Here is a 16,824-nt window from a genome sequence, read left to right on the forward strand (position 1 = left end):
GTTGCTTTTATTTTCTTTTTTATAATTCTTTGAAATAATTCTTTAGTTTGCACATTACTGAGAACAGTTTTTTTTATGTATTATTCTTCCTAATTTCTGATCATGAGGAATTTCTTTAGAGGTTAAGATTTCATTAAATAACTGCACTAAATATCGTTTTTGCCACTCATATTGTCTATTCCCAAAATGCAATTCTTAACTCTGCCACTACAAATGATGGATATTGATAATTTCATCATTAGTATTTATATCTTCTGCAATATTTGAAAGCATATCATTACTAAATAAGCACCCCATTGATAAAAGAGAATCTTCATAAGAGATTCTCTTTTATCAATATATATATATATATATACACTAAGGGGGTTCTGCCCCCTCCCCCCGAGTTCTGGGCAAGCCACTCCATTGTTTTGAAACGTCTAACAAATTGTTTCTGATGAAGGCAAACACATTGTTGGACGTGAAACGTTTCAGATTTTGGCTTAACAGCTTATCGGCTTAACCCAGCTGAAAACAATGAAGAGACAAAAAACGTGACATAAAAATGTCTCAAATTTCGGCTTATCTTTTTATATATATAGACTGGATATATATATTTTTTGTCTTTCCTGATTATTTCTCATCTCAAATTTGTATTTTAATTTTGGTCCTGCTCATATTTGTCTAATTGTGAATATGCAGCAAATAAAATTACAGATGATGACTCTTGTTGTTAGAAAACTAACTAACTACTGAAAAAATCTTGTAGTCCCACAGCATCAGTGTTGTAGAGAGTCATAAGAAAAGTTTCTTTACTATAGCAAATTGCCCATAATGACAAGCTACTGTTTTCAATTGTAAGTTTGATATAACAAGAGCTGACTATTTATTATCTAAGCATTAATAAGTGTAATAAATAGTTAAACATTCATTAAGTGCCACTCATATTCTTTGGTTAGAAATAAAGAACCGTCTTTATTAAACATGTTCAGTGGTTGTTTCATACTTTGAAAAATTGTTTATGACTTGATTCATCATGACATTTTGCTGGTGTTATTGAATTTTTCTTTTTAAATAACCTGTGAAAGAAACAGTTGAAAATTTCACATTATCAAAACCAGAGATTTACGTGCACTGTAATAGAAATCATGTTATATTATTATTTTTACACATTGCACTAAATTATGTATTTTTTTTTTCTCAATTTAGAAAATGGGGTACTTAGTTTTGCAAATCCGAATTATCATCTAGACCCATCAGATGTCAACAGTAATCCAGAACCAACAAGCCAGTTAGAACCAGCAGAAGACGAGTATGATGAATTATATGAAGAATTAGATGCTGTATGCAGGTTCAGTCGTAAACCAGCTATACAGAGTCGCCGCAGCTATGCCCAATTGGATACCGTTTCTATGGGAATAGACATAAATGCGGACACCAGTGGAACTCTAGAAAATGCACCTCTGTTGTCGCCTGATTGTGAAAATAATTTGTGAGTAAACTGCTATTAAACTGTTAATGAATTGATAAATTTTTGTTTGATACTTTAATTTTAAATGAAAATATATTATCATCTAAGTACAGTTAAAATGCATAAAGGAAACTGACAGCTCGTCATAATTAAGATTTCATTACTGTTTCATTTGCCAGCCTGGTTTAATCAAGTGGTTAATGTACCTGCACTCAAACCAACAGGAAGTGAGTTGGAATCCCACTGCAAGCATGGATGTTTGTAATTTGTCTTTAGGTGGTAGATGAATTTCATCACTATTGTGAGAGCACTGCTCAGCTTATTAGATGTCTGAAGTGGCTTTAATGTTCCACGTTTGTTCTCTAGAGTAGGGTTTCCAGACCATATAAAAATTAATAATTTTTTTTCTTAAAAAAAAGAAAAAATCATTAGTATGGTGCTTATGTGCTATAGGTTTACAAATGAATATATTAGGAAGGAACTTGACATTGTTAGGATTCAGTCTAGATGGTATGTTTACTTACCATTGTTTTATTATCATGTTTACTTAACAGAATGGGACAGGAAAGGTTGGAAATAGTGTTTAATGCCAAGATGGCAGGTAAAGACCAAGATCTAGGTGGATTAATACAATCAGAAATGCCTTAGAAGACAGAACTATAAAATTTTGAAATACTGGAGTGCTGACAATTGATTGACTAATTTGGAAGAAAATTGTTGACAGGACATATTGTGATAATGTAAAATCATATATATATAATAGTATCCTTTACAATCTTGAAGATACAACTTTGAAGATAAATATCAGGAAATTGATGATGATGATGATGATGATGGAACTGGGATGTCTTTTTGTCCCCCATTCCTTTAGGATCCTGCTTGTACTGAGACTTCAGTTAAACAACCTGAACATAGACATTGCCAATTCTTTCTCACAGTCTCAAGATTAATTACAAGAGTAAATTTTTCAGAACAGGTCTGATGGTGGGAGAACTAGGGCCATCCATGGAAACTGAGCAAGAGTGTAGTTAGCAAGCATGCTAGAACTAGGTTTTTTTACTTGGAGAGTGGTGAATGAGCAGAATAAGCTATTAGAGTGCCATGACTGTGAATAAGTTCAAAGCAAAGTATGATAGATACTGTTCGAATGCTGAATAGTTCTTGACATAATGTTTAGGGCCTCCCTCGATGAGTCTAAGGACTCTTTGGAGTTGCCCGTAATAATAATAATAATGGGGAGGAGAGGCAGAAAGTGATTGGCACAGCTGGTGTGAACAGGTCATTTCCTAATTGGACAGAGATCAATGATGGACATCTGGCAAAAATTTATGCTGTTCTTTTAGAAACTGTAAATATAAAGAAACATTGGGCATTATACAGTATTTCTTTAATTAAAAGTTATGAAGTTTGTATTTGACAGATCTTTATCTAGTAGTTAAAAAAAACTGTACTGATTTATAATTTTTGATTTTTAATGGTATGGTGTGTTCGTGTTTATTTCATTGAGGATTTCAGGTAATTCATCATCATAAAATTCCTAATAGAAGGATTGTACATATTATGATAGTATGATGTGAAAAATTTACATCATTACAAACTTTCTATCAGTTTTCCTACAAATTAATCCATTATCTGTTAAGACTCCTTGTATTTCTGTATTCTTACTTATTAATCCACAAAATCTTGATCTTTCTCTGGATCTTTTTCCTATCTTCTTGTAAAAAAACACTTTCTTGCTAACCTGATTAGCCAAGTAATTGTCATATCTGCTCTCCAGAAAAAAACAGGGTGTGGGTTTGAATCCTGCCATGGTCATAGATGTTTGTGATTGCCTTTAGGTGGAAGATGAATTTCATTGCCTGGTGTAAGACTACTGCCCTACTTACTGCACTCTTGAAGTGGCTTGAAAAAAGTTCCATGTTTGGTCTCTAGAGCAGGGTTTGTGGACTATGTAAAATAATTAAATACCAAAAAATATATATAAAAATTAATAAAAAAAAAAAAAATAGAAAAAAACCCTTATACCATTCAGAGTGCAAATATACTATAGATGTATCAAAAAGAAAACCTTTCATGGGTGCAAACTACATAAAAAAAAAAACAACAAGAACAACAAAATCCAAGGTTAGCTCTACTCACACATTCCTGAATACTGAAAATGTGAAATTCTTTCCTAATTTACTCCTTTTTTTAAAAATACAATACTGCTGTTGATGCCATTTTCTCTCTTCCCTAATCTTTCTCAGAACTCTCGTATCTGTGGCTTCCAGTCTTTGATCAAGTGTTTTATTTCTAATCCAGCTCTCAGATCTATATGTTAAAATTGGTTTGACACTGTCTTGTACATATCTAGTTTAGTGTTTTGACTAATTTCTCTCTTATATTTATCATAGCAACTTTGATAATTCTGTTGTCTGTTTCCAAATTTAATTTCTCATCTTTGCTAAAAATTGTGCCTAAATAGCTGAAATGTTTTACTCGGTCTATAAGTTCTCCATTCAGGATGTAATTGATGTTTTCAGTGTGTCTGCTTAATTTCATTGCCTGTCTTTTTTATTGCTGATTTTCATAATATGATCCATATACATAACAGCAGATAAATAACATAATAAATGAATATAGATAAATAAATCAGATGTGAGGCAAGGGTACACATAATATGCATCCTTGTCTCACACCTGATTTAACATAAAAGCATCTTCTTGTACCTCCTTCACTTCTAACTGCTGACTTACAACTCAGATATGGACTAGGTATTGCCCTATGTAATGTCCTATTTACACTATATAACTGCAGCATTTTGAACAGTTTTTCTCTTGGCACCTTGTCATATGTCTTTTTCAGATCTACAAAAACTTACATTCAGATCTTTGTTATATTCCCTTGATATCTTAACTATTAAAATAAAACCAAATATGAGAATTACAGAGGAATTTCCCTACTGAGTATTCCTAATAAAATTGACACAAATATACTTGAGAAGGGGCTAAGAAAAATTTTGAAAAGGAAGCTTAGCAAATAACAAGTTTGGTTCAAACCGAATAGTTTGCCAAAATCAGATTATATATATATATATATATATACACAGGCTCGGCTGGTGGTGTGTGCGAAGTGTGCAATATACACAGATGCCGCAGAAGAAAAGGTGCCTAAAAATGTCAAAAAATATGAGATAAGAGTTTAAATGAACAACGAATGGTACATACATAATTATGAATGTATGTCGTCTTCCGTTCGGGCCCCTTCAGATCTTCCCAGAAATGAACAAATAAATTCTGAAATTATATCCTGGACCCGATTATATCATGTAATTTTTGATTAAAATTTACGAAAATATACTTAAAATAGTTCTTTATTTTTTGATGTATCATAAATCAACTTATGATTAATTGTTGAGTTCCGTGTAAAAAAAAAATTGTATAAGCAGGACTAATCCGTAGGTAACATTATACTGTAAAGTGATTTTCATTTGTTTTTCATTTCCTGTTTGTTTATTCACACTTTATTCAAAAAAAACTTTTTTGGAAAGGCACCGAACATTAATCACACACAAAAGAAAAAGACTAGGTGCCGGCGCTGTATATATAACAAAGATATAAATGTAAGTTTTGTAGATCTGGAAAAGCATATAAAGGTGCCAGGAGGAAAACCTGTTCAAAATGTTGCAGTTATATATATGGTGTAAATGGGACATTATACAGAGCAATACTTAGTCTGTATTTGTGTTGCAAGTTAGCAGTTAGAACTGAAGGAGGTACAGGAAGATGGTTTGATGTTAAGTCATGTTTTGAGACAAGGGTGCACATTATCAAGTAAAGTGGTCTTAGTATCAAAACTGGAGCTCTTTATTTTATGCAGGGGATGTTTCTAAATAAATCCTGTACAGGTCTGCAAGATTTCCTGATGAAATACAAGTAAAACATTTCAGCTATTTAGGCACAGTTTTTGGTGAAGATTGCAAATTAAAGATGAAAATGGATAATATCATTAGCAAAGCTGGTATATAGAAGGAAGTCACCTGAATAAATTTATATGGAGAACATTGAACTATCTGTATATAAGACAGTGTTCAAACCAATTTTAACTTATAGATATGAGAGATGGATTAGAAATAAAACACTTAATCAAAGAGTAGAGACCACTACTCTTTGATAGTTACTCCTCATTTCATTGTTAGTCGATTGTACCAAATTTTGCCCTTCATTGCGTATTGCATGAGTTACACCACATTTTCTGTTTTGTTAATTTTGTTGAGTGGTGTATTAGGTAGTAGACAACATTCATTGTCCAATAACATTTTGCCTCCTTGTTCATTGCAGATGCTATATTTTGTCATCAGAGTGGGAGCTATAGCTTCTTTCCCACTCAGTGTTCAAACATTGATTGTGAGCAATACCCTTCATCAGCATGCCAAACATACTGTGTAGATCCAGAGAATCCCCAATCTCATCTTTTTGTAGGATAGCCACCAGATAGTGTACAGGACCAAACCTGATGGTAGTGTGTTGGAGGCTTCCCAATCAGCTTTCCCATAATCCTGCTGCTATTTGCATTACAGAATGGAGAATGGATGTTCTCTATATGGATGGCATGTCTAAGAGAGTATGTCTTTTCACTGTGTGTGTGTGTGTGTGTGTGTGTGTGTGTGTGTGTGTGTGTGTGTGTGTGTGTGTGTGTGTGTGTGTGTGTGTGTGTGTGTGTGTGTATCCCAATATACAGTGAAAACACTAACAGGACAGTAAACACTCGGATGAGGTATGACTGTGGTTAAAATGAAATAAAAAAACCCAGCCTTCCTCCAAAAATACTGCTAAAATTAAAAAAAAAAAAAAAAATTTTTTTTTTATTTCCACACTCAACTTCATTCACAACATACAAACTGAACCTACAGTCAAAACTGCAGGTTCAGGTTGACTACAGTTCAGTTTAACCTGACTGGAGTTACAATCTGCAAGAACCACATTTCACCTTAATTATCCAAACCGTATTCTGTGTGATTCCTTCTGCCATTAGGGTAGTTGTATATGTTCTTTTGTGTATCTGACATTCCTTGCAAAATGCTCTAGTTTCAAAAAAAGTCCAGAATAACTTACATAAATAGTAGAAGTGCACTCTAAGTAGTTCTCCCTCATGAAAATTTGGATTTTTTAAAGTACGGAATGGATAGTTCCAATTTTAGTATATGTACTGCCAAAGCAAGTACACAGAAACATTTCTGTTTTCTTTCCTTGAAACAGAAATGTTTCTGTGTACTTGCTTCGGTTCAACTAATCACACTTGAACTTATTCAGTTCAAGTGTGATTAGTTGTGGAGACTGTCTAACCTCACTTTAAGAATAATTATTTGATCTTGGAATAGTGATGTACATCCTAAATCTCTTCCTCACTAGTGATCCTTCCAAGTATGCTATGAATGTTATATGTCCCCCTAGGTAATTCAGATCACAATTTAGGATGATCTCCTCTCCTGAGGAACAACACTCACACAGCTGTTCTCAGTCAAGGGTAGTCTGGCATCATAACAATGCCAAATTGGGATGACTTTCATAACTTCTATGCTCATCCCCTTGGTTGGACTATTGTTTACAACCTCGCAGCTCAAACATGCACTACCAAAATGATCTTTATTGGCATGGAATATACATTCCTCATACCATTCCAAACTTCATTCCCCCTATCTAATCCTTGGTTCTCCAAAAGGTATGCCAAGAGTGTACCAGTGTATAATTAAGCATACCACAACTGGCTTTCTTTAAGAATTCTATCTTCCTTTAGTGTTTATGTTCAAAGCCAAAACAACTGCAAGAAATGCCAGCTAAGCGTTTTGGTCTCTTACCAAAGTAATTGGTTGTAATTTTTGTTCAACACTTTTCCCTTGTCGCACCCAGATGGTTTTGTTGCATTATCATCCATTAAAGGGAAAAAAAAAAAAATTCCTGGTTTCATTCTTTTTCTCCAATGCATGCATTACTGTTTCTGGTAAATGTCCCCCACCTATTCCAGAAAGAAAGCTGTCCATATTAGACACTAAAAATTCTCCTGATGTTCAGACCATTCACAAGAAGAACAATTCTACCATCAAAATTAAAATTATAAAATTCAAAAATATAATGGAAATAACCATTAATACCCAACTCCAACACCATCTCAAAGGCACCCAACTAAGAAATGAGCACCAGTATGGTTCTGCTACTACTGATTACTAGGAAATCTGCTCACATATGTCACCCATCTCTAGACAAATACCATGGAAAAGTAGTTGTGCTTAATATCTCCAAAGCTTTTGACCTAGTCTGGCTCAAATGCCTAGTAGGCAAGCTTACATCATTTGGTATATCCCAAGACTTCTGCATTTGAGTTTCCAGCTTTGTGACTAGATAGACACACTACATGTGATGGTAAGCCGTTCCTTATCCTCTCACTGTTCAACTAATTCTGGGATTCCATAAGGTTCTGTTCTCTCACCAACCCTCTTCCTTCTCTATGTCAATGACCTACTCCAGTTAACCGCCAACCCAATACACAGTTTCACTGATGACAGCACATTACACTCCTCCCTTTCATTTGATAAACCATGCACCACTAAACCACCTCCATTGTCCTCGGTTATGATATCTGGGCCATCCTCCAATGAGATTCAGATAACCTCGTCAATTTCAATTCTAGCAAAACACAATTCTGCCATATGTCCCGGAACCTTTTCTCTTTTTTTTCCCCCCTATATTAGCTTTGACAATACTCAAATCTCTAAACAAGATGACATTTCTCTTCTTGAAATTACCTGACATCAAGTCTGGCATAAACACATCACAACCATTGCCTCTTTGGCTTCCAATAAACTAAGATTTCTCTTTTTCTCAAGGTGTCACTTCACCTCTGAACAGCTGTCAACCCTATTGAAATCACAAATCCACCCAATCCATCAAATATTGCTATCACGTTTGGGGTGTTACCCCTAAGAGCTCTCTAAAAATATTTGAATCAGTACAGAAGGGGGCAGTTAGATTGATTAATGACCCATCTGTTATCAACTCACTCCACTCACTTTCACATGAACATTTGATTTATGCATGGTGTATCTTTAAATATTTCCATGGTAAATGTTCATATGAACTCTACCAAATCCGTTGGAGCATGAGCAGATGCCACTCAACATTCCCTTCACAGTTCAACTACAAACTCATGCAGCATGTTTCTTTTCCTTCTCTTTCATTCCTGCTGTATTGTGGAATACTCTTTCTTCCCCCCCCCCCCCATTTTAACCAAGGAATAAAATATTCAGATCTTTAAATCCGATGTAAACGAGTTTCTCCTTTTCCATCTCACTATCCATATACATACTAACGTACTAGAGGGTTGATCAGCCAACACCTCTCTTTGGCTTAACATAAAATATTTATGTTCATCTTGAAATCCCCACATACACACACGTTGCTCTTAGTTGCAATTGTAATGTATTTGACTATCTGATAATGATATGAGGACAGAAAGAGTTAGATGAACAGTATAAAGTAACTTATAAATTTGAAATTACAACTGCAAAAAAAAAAAAAAGAGAAAAGAAGAGGTAAAAAAAAACATCAACCAACAACATATTGTTCACAAATATTTCCATGGTAAATGTTCATATGAACTCTACCAAATCTGTAGGAGCATGAGCAGATGCCACTCAACATTCCCTTCACAGTTCAACTCCAAACTCATGGAGTATGTTTCTTTTCCTTCTCTTTCATTCCTGCTGTATTGTGGAATACTCTTTCTTCCCTCCCCCCCATTTTAACCAAAGAATAAAATATTCAGATCTTTAAATCCGATGTAAACAAGTTTCTCCTTTTCCATCTCGCTATCCATATACATACTAACGTACTAGAGGGTTGATCAGCCAACACCTCTCTTTGGCTTAACATAAAATATTTATGTTCATCTTGAAATCCCCACGTACACCCACGTTGCTCTTAGTTGCAGTTGTAATGTATTTGATTATCTGATAATGATATGAGGACAGAAAGAGTTAGATGAACAGTATAAAGTAACTTATCAATTTGAAATTACAACTGCAAAAAAAAAAAAAAAAAAAAAAAGAGAATAGATAAAAACCACAACAACAACATATTGTTCACAAGGTCAATGAAAGTGAGAAACAACTAGATGATACAAAATTTAGAATTTCCAGGAGGTGGGGAATGTATATGTTCTGGATAATGGATATGTAAACAGGCATTAGGTTTTATGTTTGATTTATATCATGATATTAATTTGTTTACTATTTGTTGCTTAGAGTGGGGGGGGGGGTGATTTCAGAAGCTATGAGGATGTTATAAACCAGAGGAGGATTACCAGATTTTTCCACTTTTGATTCCATAAACAATTCTCCACTTGTGCTTTTCTAGCAATAAAGGCACAAATGTAGGATTAAAGTGGTAGTGGTGCTTGCATCCTCTGCGCTAAATCACCAATCACCCGAAGATAGACTTAAGTTCATGTCTAGTCGCCGACTGGAGGAACTTTTTCTAAGCCTTTCTTCAACTAGTTCCCGAGTTTGTTGATCTCTTGCATGGGTAAGCAGGTTTTTTTCCTCCAGGAAACTTGAGTTTTTTCATACAATAAACTCAAGAAAATCGACCATAGAACCCACATTATTTCAGATAGTAACACATCCTATTAGAGTTAGGTACCAAGAGATGGCAGCACTTGTTTACCTGTCTATTCATCAGTTGCCACCTACAGTTAGTGATTGTCATGGGCCAGCTATCTCTAATTGGCTACAACTGTCCACTCAGTCTCTAAAAGCTAGATTGTGTTAAAAGGCCTGTAAATGAACAGACATAGAATTTGGTCAATCAATTTGAGCACAGATTTGAATAAATTAAAGTTATCATTCATTCAAAAGAGAGGAAAATGGGATCATCAGTCATAGCCTACCATAAAACATGACAATTATATTGTTAGTTAAGAATGTCTCCTTGATTTTGTTAACTTTGATTCAGATTACAGGTAAAAATGAGCATGCATATCATAATCTGTACTCATTGTAGTAAACACTGTCATAACAAATTCACTAACTATAATAACCTACTGAAGTCCCAACAACAACAGAGCTATCATGCTATGCTAGAATAAATTAATGCAGCCAAACTATCCTCTATAATAAATTCTTTCTCTACCCATAGGTGTGTGCAGTTTGATTCATTCTTATGTGCACTGTTTTGAATGAATTTGATTCAGCAGTTTAACCCAGTTGAAGTTTTATAAAATGTTAATCACAAGAAATCAAAATTATTGTTGAACAATAATGCATAAAAATTAATACTTTGCATATTGGGAGAAATGTTTTGCTCTTTGGATAAGAATAAGAGGCCGTTCTTGAAAGTTGTGCAAAGAAAGATAAGGCTGCCAAGTTTAAACGTGGCCGTACCAGCCTTGCAGATGATCCACGTGAAGGCTGTCCAAAAAACCAGACAACACCAGAAATCATTGAATAGGTGCATGATATGGTATTGGATGACCAGCAAGTCAAAGTGCATGAAATTGCTAAGACTGTAGGTATTTCAAAAGAATGAGTAGGATATATATTTCATGAAGAATTGTAGATCAAAAATGCACTTGCATGAAAATCTCTGAACAGTGCTTGGACCATTTTAACAAGAATAAAACTGATTTTGTGTGTCGATTTATTACTATGGATGAGACTTGGATTCACCATTACACACCAGAATCCAAAAAGCAGTCAAAACAGTAGACAGAAGCCGGTTGTTCAGCGCCAAAGAAGACACAGTCGGTTCCATCAGCAGAAAAAGTCATGGCATCAGTGTTTTGGAATGCTAAAGGCATTTTGTTTATTAATTATCTTGAAATGGTAAAACAATAACGGGGGAATATTATTCTGATCTTTTAACCAGATTGGATGAAAAAATTCATGAGAAAAGACCCAGTTTGCAGAAGAAAAAATCATCTTTCATCAGGATAATGCACCTGCCCACAAAAGTGTTTTGACAATGGGAAAATTAAGGGATCTACACTAGGAATTGTTGGAACATCCACTCTATTCCCTAGATTTGGCTCCCCTCTGACTTCTATCTTCTCCCAAAACTAAAACTCTTCCTCGCTGGTCAGCATTATTCTTCAAATCAAGAGGTGATTGCAGCTGTAGAGGGGTATTTTGCATATCTTACTGAGAACCACTACATTGACGAGATAATGGCACTGGAGCATCACTGGAATAAATGTATTAGTCTTAACAGAGATTATGTTGAAAAATAAAAATAATTTTGAAATTATAAATTCATTTTTTCATTGTTAGGCCGAGAACTTTTCAAGCCACTCTTGTAATTGCCTATTTACTTTGTTAATGAAATTTTATTGTGAAAAAGTACAATTTTTTTAAAAATAATGGATTGTCTATTACGTATGTCGTGCATATTTCGCATATCTGTAAAGTTAATATTGAATGATATGAATGCATTGATCTGAGTATAAAATTTATTTATTGGAAATGATAACTGCAATTTATTTTAATTGTATTTGTGATATGAAAAACTTATCTATTTTCTCACGTTTTTCAAGTAAAGTGCCGTAACAATAACACATAATGGCAGCTCGTTTTTCTCATTCATGACTAAAACAAAAACCCAAAGTATGATGCATAGGGGGAACATGTGACATGAATATGTGACATGAAGAGAACACTCGATACTACTGTAAGAGAAATGAGGTGATTTTTGGAACTTGACAGTGAATATGTTTGAAGTCTTTCATATAGAATTCGAAGAGAAACGTTTAAAAGTTATCAATTATCGTGTTACGACAATGACAGCAGAACAACTGTTGGGAATAAAAAGATATGGCAGATTGAGTTTTTGATGAGGTAATGAATGTAAGTTTTTTCGTAGTCTTTCACACAAAAAGAAAAATAAAGTTCTGAACCTTAAAGAAGATAAAAGGATGAAAGTAAGTGAAGATCAGGGGCGAATGCTGGTCCTGAAATTCACTCTTGCTCATGTTATCATTCAGGGAGTGAGAGGTGTGATCAAAGTCTGATTAGTGGAATAATGAATTACTGACCATTTAAAACTGTATATTTAGAAATTTATGTATATTTAATCATACAAATACAACATTTATTTTACAAATGATATTCTATCTTTTTCAATTTAGCTACTTGAATACAAATTCTACCCTACGGTTCTTCTTTATGAACTAGTCAATAACATCGTCATAAAAAGTTGGTTGTAACATAATTTTCCCAAGCAACACGCACACTTGTAAAAACTGGCTGAAGCTCACTGGCTAGAGCTACTTTGACTGCATATGGCCTGTGTTTAAGACGACATGAAGGGAGCAGAAATGGCTACGCATGTGCATGAAATCACAGTGCTGCAGTGAGGACCTGGAAGCTTTGACAACCGAGCAAGCCAAGGTAGCTTTGACTAGATGAGCAAGCATTGGCCTTCAATACACAACGCAAAGCTCAATTATTGTCATGCAAGCTTAAGATGTCTTCTGTCTACAAAAATAAAAGCCTAAAATAAATGCATGCATTTATTAACAAATAAGTATTACTTCTTTCTCAAGTAATGAGCTTGCGCAGCCAGCATAGCAAGCATGGAGAATTCGCCCCTGGTGAAGATTATTTTACATTATGACTTTAAGAAAAAACTGGAAATTAAAATTGCAAGTCCTTTTTTTGTGGTTTTTTTAACCACCTAACCAGCCATTATGGATAAAATATACATCAGCATACACTTCGTATCCATCATATATTTCAATGAAATATCAATGGTATTACAATTTTAATATGCACTTCACATCCATGATAACTTTGACATCTATAGACGTCTTGGCCGGTAATGTGGTTAAAGGAGAATACTGTAATATTCGAATCAAGGATTTCAGATCCAGCAGCTTTATTCCCATTTTCTGGAAATAAAACTTCTTTAATAAATACATTGATAGCCACCCATGATCAAATAAGTTGACAGTGATGACAGATGATGTTTTAAAATAAAAAAGTATAAATTATGCAAAGAAAATAATATATTACATTTCATGCATAATATACTGCAGTTTGACTTATTTAGAACAAGGCTGAAAATTCACTTAGCAGTTTTCTCTGATAACTTGCCTGTAGCAAGTGGATTTCTGGAGTCCTGGCTGTAGAGGCAATCCATAATTTATGTGATTTGAAAATATACAAATGGCTTATTTTTGGCATGTATTTCTTATAGCACAACATTCTTAACTTTAAAACATTTTGTGTTCTTGCAAATTTATAATTCATGCATAAATACATTTGCAGCTTGCTACCTTATAATAGTAAGCTGAAAATGTATTTAATTTGTTTGAATACCTCTTTCCTTTGACATAGCATAGCAGTCCTGAAGGAGCTTATCCTTTCACCTAAGTTTGGGAATGTTGATCTAATATTAATTATTAAGCAATTCCCATTCTTAATTTGCATGTTTTGTTTTTGAATTCTAGGTGCAATAAAGAAACAAATGAGACAGTTTTATGTACATCCATAGAACACTCTGAAGCCAACAATAACACAAAAGTTGACTCAAATGATAATAATGATCCCAGTTGTATAATGGGACGAAGAAGAAGTGGGTTTCTTGACTATTACATTAGCTTAGAGTGTGCTACTAAGCAGCATGATGAAACTACTCCATTGATTCACAATGCAAGTAGTGATCAAACCATCACATCAAGAAAGCAGAGGTCAAGGCCAGATACACCAGAAAGGTAAGATTATTTTTGCATGGTGACTTCATTTATATTATTTCACTTATAGTTTAGAAGTTTTATTTTTAAGGGTTAAAAATATACTAGTGTTAAGTCTGTCTTGAACAGTCCACATGTGATGTCATAGTAGCACATGTATCAGTGTGCAGAGCAAGTGTGGATTGGAGATTTAAATGTTAACAAATAATATTTTCTTTCTTTCTTTCTCCCTCTCCCTCTCTTAGTAAGTTTAATTCTTGGAATGATTTAAATATTTTTAATTTTTTTAAAACTTATTCCTCAAGAAAGGCATGTGGGAAGAACATAATATTTAGAACTACTAAAGTTTCCATTAATCTAGCAGGTCTCACTTAACAGCCCATCTGATTCCAACAGGATCCACAGTGTGCCAGAAGAAAAGCAAATAGCTATACTGTTCAGTGAAGTTATAAACCTCTCATTCATGAACCATACTTAAAGAATGGTTGTCTACCCTGGTTCTTATTTTGGATACTGCTGTCTTCACTGTACCACATATTTATACTAATAACTTGTTATTTGCAAACAGCATGTACATATCCAGATATTATACTGTATAATATATATATCTGAATATATTAATATTGCAGAGGGATTTTGGCGACTGGATAATCTAATTATTGAATAATTGCATTTATGCCATAATCCATAGCATAATCAAAATAATTCAACCACCTTATTCTTATTTTAAATTAGATTAAATATTCTTCTTTTTGTTTTAACCACCATTTTATTCATTCTTATATCCATGTTTGGAAATACAGTAAACATAGAACATCTTCCATTGTTCATTTGATGCTCCTTGGGGAAATGTGCAATTCCAGTGCCACTTTTCTGGAGAAATCCATCCATTCATGTTTTATTTACTGCATGTTCTTTTAACCACTATACTGGCCATGATGAGCGTATCTGTCATGCAAAACATGGATGCAAAGTGTACTATTTAGATTATGTTAATATGTAGTTTATATGGTTTAATGGTTAATCTATGCATATAGGGGATTGAATGTGCAGATGCCCACCTTATTTTTCATCCCCTTTCCCTGGACACTGATTTTCCGAAGTCAGAAGCAAAGGCTGAAAAAACAAATGAAAGAAAAGAAAAGAGACATTTGTGAAAACATCCCCCTCCTCCCCCCCAAAAAGAAAGAAAGAAAAGGTAATCCATTGGCAGTTAAGTGAGAATGCAATAACTAGGCTGGTTGGTCATCTGTCAGGAAGCTGTAATATGTTACAACTAGTACTGATGCATTGCCATCAGCATTCTGAGATCGGAGAACAGAATTTGATGGCTTCTTCCCATGTCTCCTCTTCATAGTGGAGTTTGCAGTGTTCCTGATAAGGAGATATATTCAGAGCTCACAGTTCAGAGAATAACAGGGATGAGTTGCATTCTGATATGTATGATATCTTTTGATACACCTAAGCCTCCAACATTTGTAAACACAGGGTATCATAACTGTTCTGTTATACTATACAAACCTAATCCATTAAGATGCTTTAAATGACAATCCCAAACTGCCAGTCATGGTTCTATTGCCTGTGCCCAATAAAAAGCATGATAACAAATCTTCTTCAAAGAAGGCTAAATGTGTCAACTGTCAAGGAGATCATCTAGCTTACTCCTGTGAATGTCAGAAGCAGAAAGATAAAAAAATAAATAAAAAAGATTAAAACAGAACAAAATATATCATATAAGGATGCAAAAAGGAAGTAAAGTACAATCATTTATCCTGATATTGTCTTATGCTGAGAAGGTGGAAGTTAAGTTAATGTCAGTCGCATCTCAAACTCAGTCGCATCTCTGGTCCACTACCTGATAATTTCATCATAATTCAACTTTATGATTAAGTGTGCTTCTCTGTTGAATTCAAGAATCATATGACCTATGGGTGTCACTCTAGAAACAACTCCAAAAATAGTCCTTTGTCACAGAAATTATGACAAGGATATCACTTAAATATAAACCACTAGACTCAGAAAAAATAGATCCTTTGATATCCACTGAATGTACTTTAAACTTATCAACTGATCCAGACACATCAGATGATGTATTGAATATTTTTCCTGAGGAAGAGATGGACACATCCATACTTCCCAAAATTAATTAATAAATATTAGCCTCACAATATTGTGAAAATAAACTAAATGTGTTTGAGATGTGGTTCCTCAGAAGAATTCTTAGAGTCACATGAACTTCCAAAAAAAACTAATTTAGAAATATTAGAGATGATTGGAAAAGATAAGACTCTGTTGAAAACCATTAAGAAAAGGAAAACCTCCTACCTTGGTCACATGCATGAATCCCTACAAAAAACACTTCTAGAAGGAATGATACAAGGAAAAAGAAGAAGAGGAAGACAAAGAACAGATTGGATGCAAAATATTAAGAACAGGACCTTTTTGTCCTATGAAGAATGTAAAAGAGAAGCACAAAACCATACATAGTGGAAGCTCATGGTAGGAGATGACATCTGACAAGAAGAGCCTCACAAAGGTAAGCCCTCAAGTATTCAAAAATTAAATAAGTCTACAAAGCCAAACCAATAGGAGAATTTTTACAATGGAATTGTTATTGGTTTCACCAGAATATTGATGATATGAAGATTTTACTG

At 34.1% G+C, this 16,824-nt stretch overlaps 1 protein-coding gene across 1 annotated transcript in view; it reads left to right on the forward strand.

Moving 5' to 3' along the window:
• Positions 1–16,824, forward strand: part of LOC150104147 (protein Fe65 homolog) — a 554,216-nt gene that overhangs the window by 201,175 nt on the left and 336,217 nt on the right. Inside the window, exons 4-5 of the mRNA XM_090396406.1 lie at positions 1,189–1,471; positions 13,928–14,191. Of these exons, the coding sequence (XP_090252532.1) occupies positions 1,189–1,471; positions 13,928–14,191 (547 nt within the window). The remainder of the gene's footprint in view (positions 1–1,188; positions 1,472–13,927; positions 14,192–16,824) is intronic.

This window comes from Typopeltis vanoorti, chromosome 8, assembly GCF_054136105.1.
Source record: "Typopeltis vanoorti isolate ZY-2024b chromosome 8, IOZ_Tvanoo_1.0, whole genome shotgun sequence".
NCBI lineage: Eukaryota > Metazoa > Arthropoda > Arachnida > Uropygi > Thelyphonidae > Typopeltis > Typopeltis vanoorti.